The 13,882-nt window shown below is 41.4% G+C and overlaps 1 protein-coding gene across 1 annotated transcript in view; it reads left to right on the forward strand.

Annotated features, from left to right (window-relative positions):
* Window positions 1-11,635, forward strand: part of mtnr1c.S (melatonin receptor type 1C S homeolog) — an 84,435-nt gene extending 72,800 nt beyond the window's left edge. Inside the window, 4 exon segments of the mRNA NM_001087919.1 lie at window positions 217-1,072; window positions 2,823-2,924; window positions 4,521-4,611; window positions 11,595-11,635. Of these exon segments, the coding sequence (NP_001081388.1) occupies window positions 217-1,072; window positions 2,823-2,924; window positions 4,521-4,611; window positions 11,595-11,609 (1,064 nt within the window). The 3' untranslated portion in view covers window positions 11,610-11,635.
* Window positions 11,636-13,882: the final 2,247 nt, after the last annotated feature.

The raw sequence follows: 13,882 nt of genomic DNA on the forward strand, positions 1-13,882 counted from the left end.
GTGATAATTTTTTGTGCTTTTGTGCCTATGTAGTAATCAACCCGATCCAAGTTCACTCCACTTCTGTACTTTGACTGGATGAAGATAAGGGGTAATTAGTTAAGTAAATGATAACGTATCTGAGACTTATATATGGGACTTACTACTAAACATATACAAGGTTTTGTTTTCATGCCTGTTTGTGGGGTTTAAAACTTTTTATGTTCTTCTTTGCAGGAAATCTCTTTGTTGTCAGTTTGTCTATTGCCGATCTGGTTGTTGCTGTGTATCCCTATCCGGTAATTCTCATAGCTATTTTCCAGAATGGGTGGACGCTTGGAAATATCCATTGTCAGATCAGTGGCTTCCTGATGGGACTCAGCGTTATTGGATCAGTCTTCAACATAACAGCCATAGCTATCAACAGGTATTGCTACATCTGCCACAGCCTGAGATATGACAAGCTTTATAATCAAAGAAGCACCTGGTGCTACCTTGGCCTGACATGGATACTAACTATAATTGCAATCGTGCCAAACTTTTTTGTTGGATCACTACAGTATGACCCCAGGATTTTTTCTTGCACATTTGCGCAGACAGTGAGTTCCTCATACACCATAACAGTAGTGGTGGTGCATTTTATAGTCCCTCTTAGTGTTGTGACATTCTGTTACTTAAGAATATGGGTTTTAGTGATCCAAGTCAAACACAGAGTTAGACAAGACTTCAAGCAAAAGTTGACACAAACAGACTTGAGAAATTTCTTGACCATGTTTGTGGTCTTTGTACTTTTTGCAGTTTGCTGGGCCCCCTTAAACTTTATCGGCCTTGCTGTGGCCATTAATCCGTTTCATGTGGCACCAAAGATTCCAGAATGGCTGTTTGTTTTAAGCTATTTCATGGCCTATTTTAACAGTTGTCTCAATGCTGTTATATATGGTGTGCTAAATCAAAACTTCCGCAAGGAGTACAAAAGAATACTGATGTCCTTATTGACTCCAAGACTGTTGTTTCTTGACACATCTAGAGGAGGAACTGAGGGATTGAAAAGTAAGCCTTCGCCAGCTGTAACCAACAACAATCAAGCAGATATGTACGTGTAAACACAGCTTTCCACCAATATGTACTCTGTTTCAACTATGAATACAAGTTTCTTTTATGGCATGTGCCTAATTCTGTCCATTCATTCTAAAATTTTTGTATAAACATACATTCTGTTGGTTTGACAGGGACAAGAGGTCTTGCTTCTCTGCAGAAAAGAAATATTTTGAAATCTTGGCTGATTTGTTATTAATAACCATAAATGGAATGATCTTTTTCAATGGTTATTTTATTTGAAGCATGTAGGCAAAGAAATACAGACATATTTAATTTCATGGCAGATAAAGTTCACTCGGCCCCTTTTGCCTGCCTTTCTTAAAAATTTCAGGCCACATGCTTTCCTAACTCATATTTAAAGGAGATGGAAAGCTACCGACCAGTTTATTGCCAATAGAACAGCCACAATAGTGCAAGTTAGAACACTATATTTATGCTGTAGAATGCTTTACCATACCTGAGTAAACAGCTCTAAAAGCTGTCTGTTTGTTTAGAATGGCAGCTGCCATATTATCTTTTTGTGACAATTTCCTGCCTGAGTCTCTCCTGCTTACTCTAGTTCTTGGCTCAGATTACAACAATGAAGAGAGGAGGAAGAAGTGGGAGGGAGATGGTGAGAAGAGAAAACTGAGCATGCTCAAGCCGAAGCACCAGAACATCTTCCATTAGGCCAAGGACCTAGGGTGCTCTATTGTAGATAAAACTCTCATTTGCACTTTCTTATTTTCACCAAAAGCCTATATAACTTACCATCAAACTGTTATGAAAGTGGGCTGTTGATATTGGGCTATCTGGTGAGTCCAGGTCAATGCTGTACATATCACTGCCAGTATTGAAGCTGCTTTCCATTAACATTATACAACACATTAACATTATATAATACATTTTATATACTACTGTATACAAAATAATGTAGTATTTCCTATACATTTACTAAATAGACTCTACCAAGGCTGATACATATGGTATTTTTTTAATAAATATCTGTAATTACCTAAATACCTTTAAAATACAGTGTTAAGGAAAGATTACGGTAATAAGCAATATATTTTTGCAGTTACAAAGAATGTAGTTATTAGTATTTGTAACATAATTTAGTGTATAATACCACTGATTATGACTATGCATTGGAAGTTAATTTATAAATAAACATAAATAGCATTACCTTTTTTGTAAGTCCCTCCAGGTTTTTTTGGGCTACAGCACTCATCATCCCACGACAAGCCCTACTTTGGGTTATACTGATGTATTCTTACACCTGTAAAGGAATCTTAAAAAAAATAATGAGGTATTATAGGATTTTAAGGCAGAAGGAAAGAAAAAATATTTTGTAGCACATATACTGTATGTTCTATAAATTCTTAAGTAACCTAGTTCAATTATGTTAATTGAAATAAAAGTGTTTCTAAACTTGGTCACATGAACTCAGCTGCACATACTGTGAGTCATAAAGAAATATTGTGTTATTCATTAGGGTGCATATTATAAATATTTTTCATATTCATAAGCACTTAATAAGTATTTACCCATATGCCACCAATGCTGCTTTTTCCAGATCTCCTTTGGTGCCAAGACTCTTGACCAAAGACCTCATGATAAGATCATTAGACCTCACAAAGGGTCCTTTATATTTTTTTATCAGTGTTGCAGCCAAGAGACATCGGGTTTGTGCAATAACGTGGTTATCAATGAGCATTCTCTATTGTACAGTGATAATGAACAATCTGTTGCTTCTACATGTTTAGGCTAGGAGAAGCAAGGTCACTGTGGCTGAGCAGGAGAAATGGTGCGAAAATGGTGATCATCATCAGGCCAAGAAAAGCACAAATTGCAATCATCCATCAAATGTACGTCAAAGCACAACTTCTCAAAATTGCCCCATTAATCTACCACTACCTGTATTGTTTATCGATTTACACTAGGATTTATCATTTTTCCTTCAAATGTATCAAAGTTTGTTTTTTATAACTGCTGACGGAATTCACTTTTGTGTGCGATTTTCTAAATGACGACATTTGCATTTTTATAGCAATGCCCTTGAGCTTAACCCTACTACATACATAACTGCACTCTGATGGGTTATAGGATAAGAAAAAGATAATATTAATGACTGCTACTGTTTTAAAAAAAAGTTGCTGAGATGACACTGTGTGACGCATTCAACATCATACATTCACTGAAAGCCATGAAGTGTACTGAACGTGAACAGTATTGAACGAAAATGATTAGTCTTCCATAATCTCCAGCTTTTGTTTAGCTCAGCACAGAAACAAAGAATGTAACAGGTACTTTGAGTTGCTACAAAATACTTCTTTAAACAGGGAAGATCTCAGGAAAGATGTCGGCAATATATAAAAATATATGCGTGAGCGTGATGCATGTACAGTACCTGGTGTTGTGCAAAAAATTCTATGGTGCCAAATGGATGTGTTTGAAGAACCATCATTAAATGAGATAAATGTTGCTACAATAACATGTTTGTTGAATATGAGAAAAAGCATTGTCTTTATATAAAATACACAATAAAGTACCTTTTTCATAATTTTAATTTGATAAAACTTAAATAAGCTTCAAAGAAGCTTAAAAAAACCTGTGCAATTTTTGATGCAGCATTTGGTTTAAACTGCATTATATTGTTTAACCTAAAGGTGCCAATATGTACACATTTATAGGCTGCCATTAGATAATCAAGGCAAGGAACACTTTTCTTCAGTGTTGTTTTTCATGACTCCCCCGTGTCATGAAATGATTCCCCTGATGCCCATAGATTTCACCTGGATCCACTCATTTGTTTAATGTGGCACTGCCAGAGGTTTATGTGTATGGCCATCTTCATTCACCTGTCTATGCTAACAGAAACTTACTTAGCCATAGACAGAAAGATCCGGTGGCTAGATGTGAGCACTCTAAGACCAGAGTTTGTTGGGTTATATTAGATAATACAAGATATTTAAAAAATCTTGCTACTCAAAATTGCTAAAAAAAAAAAATACAAAATGTATTCAAAATACATCATTCATAATCATAACATTTTGTAATTTTATAAATTTTGAGTAGCAGGAGAATTTTGTATACCTTAAATAGTGTCCGTTGGCTCTACTCCCCTAAAGTGAAACTATTTTGATATTCCGCAAGCAAATGTGATTGACAAGATTTTAGAAACATAGAGACTGACTATAATGTGATTACCTCCAGAAGTGGGATCAGGTAAGATGATTACTGAAGGTCTACTCACAGAGCAATGTAAGGTCAAGGACTTGTTTTTAGAATTTTCATTTGTGGCCAGATAGATGTTACTTGCTATTACCTGCTACACAGGTCTGGACTGGAATTCAAAATAGGCCCTGGCATTTCAAGAACACAGAGGTCCAAACAGCTCCCCCACCAGCCCACTATAAAATGAAATTTTTTACCCATAATTTTTTACTCACTCCTCCGTGCAGATTCTGGCCTCAGAGTTCATGGGCAACATGCCGTCAAGACACAAAGATTACCGGAGAAGAAGATGGCTGCCGTGAACTGTGCAAGGACGGGGTGAGTAAAAAATGAGGGGCATTTGTCCGGCAGGGTAGGGGGAGGGTTTTTTTTTATTATGGGTTGAATTCTCCTTTTAAAAGAGAAAGAGAAAACTCCCATAGTGTATCACCAATGATATAACTCAGAGACATGCCCGAAGGGCCAGGTGCCCTAGGCAGCCCAGCCAGCCAGCTCACCTTCTCCCTTTCCCTTGTCTCACGCGCATGCGCGGTAAAGCCATCGCGCAGGCATGCAGAGTAACGCTGTTCACGTGCATGCGGAAACAGGCAGTAACGCGACTCACAAAGTGCACAAGCTGAATTACAGGTGAGACCGGTATAGTGATAGGGTGAAGAGGTACCTGCCCAGCACCCCCAATTGTTGCGCCCTAGGCAGCTGCCTCTTCTGCCTACCCCTAGTTCTGGCTCAACTAAATAACCTCTCTATCACTCCTAGAGTGATCTATAAAACGAGTATAGCTGTCTAATTACTAGGGCCAAGGCGCCTAGGGTCAGCACTACCCATTTGTAATGGAAAGTGAGGAACTTACCCCACGGGACATCCAAGATGGCGACCTCCTGCTCCACCATGCGGTTCTTCCTGGTCGTTATATGACTGCGTCAGGAACGTGTCGCCCCAGGATTGGTCGCTGGCGACGGAATGGACGCCGGCGTCAGAATGTGCGTCGGCGTCAGGACACCAACGTGAGGACGCCGGCGTCGGCGTCATGACGTCACCGCGTCAAGTTTTGCCGCCAACCTTGGACTATTTATTCTCAATTGCCCTTTCTGTCCTTGCCCAATTATAGGTCTATCTCTCATAGTTCCTGGGTGCGATTTCTTGTTATTCTGATTTTCCGTGTACCGACTTCTGCTTGTTTAACGATTCTGATCCTTGCTGCCTGTATTGACCATTTGCCTGATTACGACTATTCTCCTGATAAATCCTTTTGTACCGCGAACTTTGTGTTGTTGTCTCCTCCTTGGTCCACACTACAACAGAGCCTTCGGGCCCTGACAGTATAATTGGGCCATGGACCCTTCTGAGGAGCCTCCAGTTCCTACTGATGTCGGCAGAGCTGTTCGTGGATTGGCTTCTCGCATGCAGACCTACGAAGCCCAACAAACCCACTTCGGCCAGGCACTAGAAGCAATTCTGGAGAAATTGTCTGCCTTGTCTCCAGTGGTTCCAGTTCCTCTGCCTGTTCCTGCTACTCCGCTCCAGGTGTCCGAGCCTCGCATCCCTGCACCTCCTCTGTACAGCGGTGATCCGGAATCATGCCGTGGTTTCATTAACCAGTGTGAGATCCAATTCACCCTGCTTCCAGGTCAGTTTGTCTCGGAGCGAGCGAAGGTGGGCTATATCATCACCCGCCTGCAAGGGAAAGCTCTGGAGTGGGCTTCTCCTCTTTGGGAGAAGGAGGATCCGGTTATTGACGATGCCAAGGCCTTCATCCATGACCTTTGCACGGTGTTCGATGCTCCTGGTCGGGCTACCTCTGCCTCAGCTCGTTTATTTCAGCTGCAGCAAGGGACTCGTTCTGTTCCGGAATACGCCATCGAATTCCGCACTCTTGTGGCTGAAACTTCTTGGAATAATGATGGTTACCATGCTGCCTTCTACAACGGCCTGGCAATGTGCATCAAGAATGATCTTGTATCACGGGAGATTCCTTCTTGCTGGGAAGATCTTGTTGCGTTGGCTGTGAAAGTTGACACCAGACAAAGGGAGTTCCAAGTCGAACTTGACAGGGAACGCGCTAGGAAGTTTTCCAGGTTCCAACCCACCCTGGCTCCACGCTTCCAAAGACCCTTACTCTCCAGTCCGGCTTCCAACCTTCTTTCTCCGCCTCCTGCGGCATCTGCTACTTCTTCTTTACCTCCTGAAGAACCAATGCAGATTGGACGGGCACGTCTTTCCGAACAGGAGAAGCTCCGGAGAAGGGCTGCTGGGTTATGTCTCTACTGTGGGGGAAAAGCCCACTTCGCCCATGAATGCCCAGTGAAGCCGGGAAACTCCAGAACCTAGGTAAGATTGGGGAGACTTACCTGGGTGGAATTTTTCATCCTCCCCATTCCTCTGATCAACGTTTTCTCCTTCCTGTTCAAATCCAGTTCGGCTCCAAGAAGATCTCTTCTCAGGCCTTCCTCGATTCTGGTGCTGCAGGCAACTTCATGGATCGAGCCTTTGCTGATAACCATGCCATTCCGCTCCAACCCTTGGCAACCCCTCTTCGAGTCCTGGCGATTGATGATCGTCCTCTTTCTTCTGCCATCATCTCGCAGTCTACCCAGGAACTTTCCTTCAAGGTGGGCACTATGCATTTGGAAAGACTGTCTTTTCTTCTTTTCGATTGCCCTTCTACACCTGTTGTCCCGGGATTGCCTTGGCTGTGTGTTCATAATCCGGTCATTGACTGGTCCATCTCACATGTTTCCCGTTGGAGTCCATTTTGTGTACACAACTGTTTACCTGCTGTTCCTGTTGTCAAAGTTTCTTCAGTGTCTTCAAGTTCTTCTCTCCCTCCTGTGTACCAAGCCTTTGCCGATGTCTTTGATAAGAAGTCCGCTGAAACTCTCCCACCTCATCGTCCCTATGATTGCCCTATTGAACTTTTACCCGGCTCTATGCCTCCCCGTGGCCGCACTTATCCGCTTTCTCCCTCCGAAACTTCTGCTATGAAGTCATATATCCAGGAGAATCTTCAAAGAGGTTTCATTCGTCCTTCCACCTCCCCTGTTGGAGCAGGGTTCTTCTTTGTTGAAAAGAAAGACGGTAGTTTGCGGCCCTGCATTGACTACAGGGGGTTGAATAAGATCACCGTAAAGAACAGATATCCTCTTCCTCTCATCTCTGAACTTTTTGATCAGCTCAAGGGGGCTAGTTTCTTTACTAAGCTGGATCTACGTGGGGCCTACAATCTAATTCGGATCCGTGAGGGAGATGAATGGAAGACCGCTTTCAATACTCGCGATGGCCATTACGAGTATCTCGTCATGCCATTCGGTCTTTGCAATGCTCCTGCCGTCTTCCAAGAATTAGTCAATGACATTTTTCGTGATCTTTTGGGACAGTGTGTGGTCGTGTACCTAGACGACATTCTTATTTTTTCGAAAAACCTTTTTGATCATCGTTGCCAAGTGCGTGAAGTTCTTTCCAGGTTGAGGAAAAATAATCTCTTCGCCAAATTGGAAAAATGCACCTTCGAAGTTTCTTCCATTCCTTTTCTTGGCTACATCATTTCTCCACAAGGTTTTAAGATGGATCCTGCCAAAGTTTCTGCAATTTTGGATTGGCCCCTTCCTACCAGCATCAAGGCAGTTCAGAGATTTATTGGCTTCGCCAACTATTATAGACAATTTATCAAAAACTTTTCTTCCAAAATCCATCCAATTCTTGCTCTAATCCGTAAAGGGAATAAACCTCAACTCTGGCCCCCTCAAGCTCTCGAAGCCTTCAAGACCCTCAAAGAAGCCTTTTCTTCTGCTCCAATTCTTAGACACCCTGAACCTCTACAACCCTTCTTCATTGAAGTTGATGCCTCTGATGTAGGAGCTGGAGCAGTTCTGTCTCAAAGATCTTCCTCTGACGGTAAACTCCACCCTTGTGCTTTTTTCTCCAAAACATTTTCTTCTCCAGAGCAGAACTACGATGTTGGCAATCGGGAGCTACTTGCCGTTAAGTTGGCCTTGGAAGAATGGAGACATCTGCTTGAAGGTTCTTCTATTCCAGTGACAATCTTTACTGACCACAAAAACCTTGAATTTATTCAATCCCTCAAGCGCCTCAATCCCCGGCAAGCCAGGTGGGCACATTCCTTTCTCGCTTTAATTTTATTATCACCTTTCGTCCTGGCTCCAGAAACAGGAAGGCTGATGCTCTGTCCAGAAGCTTTGCTCCTGAAGATTCCTGCCCCGAAGATCCTGTACCCATTGTGCCCTCTACCAAGATTATTGCTGCCTTGTTTCCCTCCTGTGCCTCTCAGTTACTTTCTGCTCAGTCTTCGGCTCCTGTAGAGACTCCTCTTGGTGTTGCCTTTGTTCCTCCGGAATTTCGTCATGCCATTTTATCCCAATCTCACAGTTCCAAACAGGCCGGTCATCCAGGGATTAAGAAGACAACCGAGCTCTTGTCTCGTTTGGTCTGGTGGCCGACTCTAAGGAAAGATGTCAAAGACTTTGTTTTGTCCTGTTCCACTTGTGCTGTTTCCAAGTCCGGACATTCCCCCCCAAGGGTTTTCTCTTACCACTTCCCATTCCATCTCGACCTTGGACTCACTTGGCGATGGATTTCATTGTCGATCTCCCTGTTTCGTCTGGTCACACTGTCATCTGGGTGGTGATCGACAGATTCAGCAAAATGGCTCACTTCACGCCTCTTCGGAAACTGCCTTCTGCTCCCGAACTCTCTAAACTTTTCATCAAACATATATTTTGTCTCCATGGTTTTCCTGCCGAGATTGTGTCTGATCGGGGTTCCCAGTTTATTTCCAAGTTCTGGAGATCTCTTTGCAAAGCTCTTAACATCTCTCTTCAATTTTCTTCTGCCTACCACCCACAGTCTAATGGAGCCGCAGAACGGGTCAATCAGGCCTTGGAACAGTTTCTTCATTGTCATGTGTCCCTGTGCCAGGATGATTGGTCGGATCTTCTTCCCTGGGCTGAATTTGCCCACAACAACGCTCTGCATTCTTCTTCCCAGAAATCTCCTTTCTTCTGTGTTTATGGTCTCAATCCTTTGGCTTTTTCCCAGGATCTTCTTCTTACCAATGTGCCTGCGGCCAATGACCAAGCTGCTCACATGTTGGCTATTTGGCATGCTACTGCGGCAAACTTAGAGAAAAGTTCCTTGGTGCAGAAAAAATTTGCTGATAAAAGAAGGATTTCTTCCCCTCCATATATTCCTGGTGATAAAGTTTTTCTTTCCACACGCAACATTCGTCTCAAGATTCCTACACCCAAGCTTGGTCCTTAATTCATCGGCCCCTTCCCTATAATCGAAATCATCAACCCTGTGGCTGTTCGTCTTCAACTTCCTCCTGAGCTGCGGATACCCAATGTTTTTCATGTTTCTCTGCTTAAACCTGCTGTGTCTTGCCCCTCTTCTTCTTCCTCTCCAGCTCCTGTTTTGGTTGACGATCATAAGGAATTCGAAGTCAAAAGAATCTTGGACTCTCGTATTTCTAGGGGCATTCTTCAATATCTTATCGAGTGGAAGGGGTTCGGTCCAGAGGAGTGTTCTTGGGTGAGAAGCTCGGACGTACATGCACCTGTCCTGGTTTGTAAGTTCCACAGACTTTTTCCTTCTTCCCCTAGCCTCGGTGGTCCTGAGGCCCCCCCTAAGGAGGGGGGTACTGTAATGGAAAGTGAGGAACTTACCCCACGGGACATCCAAGATGGCGACCTCCTGCTCCACCATGCGGTTCTTCCTGGTCGTAATATGACTGCGTCAGGAACGTGTCGCCCCAGGATTGGTCGCCGGCGACGGAATGGACGCCAACGTCAACGTGAGGACGCCGGCGTCGGCGTCATGACGTCACCGCGTCAAGTTTTGGCGCCAACCTTGGACTATTTATTCTCAATTGCCCTTTCTGTCCTTGCCCAATTATAGGTCTATCTCGTATAGTTCCTGGGTGCGATTTCTTGTTATTCTGATTTTCCGTGTACCGACTTCTGCTTGTTTAACGATTCTGATCCTTGCTGCCTGTATTGACCATTTGCCTGATTACGACTATTCTCCTGATAAATCCTTTTGTACCGCGAACTTTGTGTTGTTGTCTCCTCCTTGGTCCACACTACAACAGAGCCTTCGGGCCCTGACACCATTCCCTTCCAGCCTGCTTGGTTGGGCTAAAGCAATGGACCCAGAGCACATGGTTCCTAAACCTTTTATACTCTGGCACAGTGCCATCTGGTGTACACTGTGTGAACTGCAGGGGTTACATAAGCACAAGGTCCCCATAAGGACCCTAAGGTGTTCATATTACTAGGGATGTGCCTGTCTGTAAAGTGTAAGGGTGTCTAAGATTTTCACATCCCTTACACATGTATCAGGTAATGGTCCACCACAGTGCTCCCCCTACCGCCTTAATACTTACAAACACAATGTTAAGAGTCGCTTTTCAAAAAACAATTTATCCCTCAGTGTTTCAGCAATGGCAACTCATTCAATCGATGTGTGAGAAAACAATAGAAGATACAAGTTGAAATAAAATTGAAAAAACTGTGTTGCAAATCCATGCTTGAAGTCCACCGTGTGTTCTGTTTCACCAGAAAAACAAACATTCTTATTGCCTTTCACATCAACCAATCAGATTAAAACTCTCCACAGTACTCTCTCTGTCTAAGAAGCTGTCCTAGTGCCATGTTTTGAAAAATAAATTGGTAATATGGGAGCATTTTTATTTTTTCTATGAAGAATATTTGTAGCATAGTGGAAAGGAGCTTCTCTAACTTGATAGGGAAATGTGTAACCTATTGCAGAGCTAAAACCATCTGAACTGCATTTGTACTTGCCTTACTGTTGATTCCATTGCATTTGACAAATTCTTGGTGAAATTTCATACATTTTTCTGTGGTTTGTGAATTTTTCAGCAAAGTAAAATGCACCAGTTTCACTCATCAGTAATCACAGACCCATGACAGCTGGACTGTTCAAAAACAACATTATATTCTCGACTACAACTCCCAATTCTTTATTGTTTAATAATTTGTTAAATTATGCTGGTTTAAAAAAATATTAAAAAGGAATGGTTTGGCAACAGTTTGTAGATGCATGGTAGGGGTTTTTATAGCCAAACCAAGAGCAATATCACTGTATGAACTGATTCTAAGATCACACGGAAGAGCCTTGAGTAATTTCATAGCTCACCTGCAGGCTGCTGACTGTGGTTACTTTTATAAAAGGGACACATTAAGAATGGCGAAATGCTACTATATTACTTGTTCTTCCAGTAAAGGCAGGTTTGTCTGCCTCAGTGCTGAATCCTATCTTTTTTCCAGATTTCCCAAAGGTGAGACCCAATGCACTATATCCACATTATGAGCTGACATGTATGCAGATGGATGGTGTAAATTTAAATAAAGCATTCTCGTGGTTTGGACCCATGCAGACTGAGATATCTTCAGTGTGATTCAAATCAGTGAAATCACAGAACACTATCTGCCTATATAAGGCATGTTTTGCTATACAATAAAGCAGTTAACTGATACAATAGGTATATGGTAATAGAGTAGCCAAATTATTTGTAAAGTGTATCTTAAATATGTTTTTATATTGTGCTGTAACACCAAGTACTTAGAAATACTCTAGGGATTCCTTTCGTTAGTATGTTACTAGTAAAAACTATTATGAAGATAAATTAGTGAAAACTGGGTTAATATATTCATGCTGATTCATGGATCACATAATAATCATGCTGCATAAAACAAGTGGCAGTAATTTGGTGGAAACTTTAATATAGAGTGCCACGGAAAGGTGTAAAAAAATGTTTGAAAACTACTGTTGATTGGTTATCCCCACTATACTGGAAGTACATAACTGTATATTTGTGTCATAAGTAACAAATATTTGTTTCAGCCATTTACATTATCTCCTGCTCTGCCTTCCTTTTTGCAATTTAGAACAATAGCAGCAAGTAATGGTATGAAATGGCTCACGTTTGTCATCGTAATGTCGTAACTGCGCAACTGCAGTTGCTATGGCGATAACACAAAAATGGTAGGAAGGAATGACTTGTTCAGCAATTTAGAAGTAGACATCAGAATTCTGTTCTGTGCCTATCCAAGATGAGTAACAGGGATCACAGATCACAGTTGCTACACCTTCTGAAAGTGCTTTAAATATCCATCAATACATGGGTTTTCTTCTGACCCTGTTTGAAACTAGTCTTGTTTTTTGACCAAGGTGAATTCTGCTTGTTTTATTTTCCCATGTGAAGTTTGAAGTATTTTGGTAACCTTTGCTTTTGGTACAAAAGAATTGCAAAAGGGGGTTACTGAAAGAAAGATTTATTTTGTTTTGTTCTGGGGCAAGACAATATTCTTACACCCTGTATACTTAGAGATCATTTTTGAGTTTTGGCCCAAAGTGGGATTTAGAATTCAAAGTAAATAGAGGGCACTTCTGGCTAAACAATAATTGCACCTATGTAGAATGCATTTGAAGAAACAACAGTTGTCCAAAAGGACTAACTCAAACAACCCAATATAGTACCAGTCTTGAACACTGAAATAATGAACACAAAGGTGGTAATGCGTAATCCGCTTATACTGATTTGTTCAAAAAGCATATTATACTAAAATAATGAACATAGCACATAGACATTATTAATCGAAATATACTGTAGAGACCACCCAGCATTCCAAATGGTCAAATAAAGCAATACTATAGAAAGTTTGTAGGTGTTATAGGTTTTGAAGTGTGATATATTGCACTAAAGTATTTCTTGCCAATGTTGTATTGCAAATGTGAACATTTGCCTTATTGATCTGTACTGGTGGTTGTTTAACCCAGTCCAAGACTACCAGATCCCACATACTCTGCTTATCTCAAGCCTGAGTCATGCGACTGATCCATGCAATAGTAAACAATAGTAAACAATGATCAAAGCCAACTCTACCAACGGCTGCTAGAGCAATAGACTTGGAAAGGCAATTTTTCCTTCACTATTTAAGGAACCATCCGTGGTGCCTCCCAAAAAATGGGAAAATCTTTAGAGAGGTGAACATTTTGGTTAGGAGTCTTTCACTGCTCTTTATTGTCATTAAAGAGGATCTAAATATTTTTTTTTAAATTCAGATATAGGTTGCTATCACTAAATAGAAACACTTTGTAATGTTAACAATTTCTAGACCTGTTTTCAGGTACACGATTGTTTCTGCAGCTTTATCGTCTCCGTCTTGTTTGCAATCTCCTTCAAAGTTTAGCAGTCTCAGGCCATCTTACACTCTAGTTCTCTCAGGGGCACCAATTTGTGAACAATCATGTATATATGTACGCTTTAAACCACCCTTGATCAAACGATGCAAAATTAGGCTACATCCAATCACAAAGCAATTAGAAACAAGGCTACAAACCTATATACAACAAATTACAAGAAAGTTTACATATCTTCATATGTTTCCATAGATAAATACTCATGTGCTAATAAATGGTATAAATACAAACATAGCTATATTAAACAATTAATTAAACGTAACAATATATGTAAAATTTCCAGTTTCATCCCATCAATTTGTCTTGTGTTCAAATAGAAAATGTTACCTGTTTTATTCATATAATTACATAA

Source organism: Xenopus laevis, chromosome 8S, assembly GCF_017654675.1.
Source record: "Xenopus laevis strain J_2021 chromosome 8S, Xenopus_laevis_v10.1, whole genome shotgun sequence".
Taxonomy (NCBI): domain Eukaryota; kingdom Metazoa; phylum Chordata; class Amphibia; order Anura; family Pipidae; genus Xenopus; species Xenopus laevis.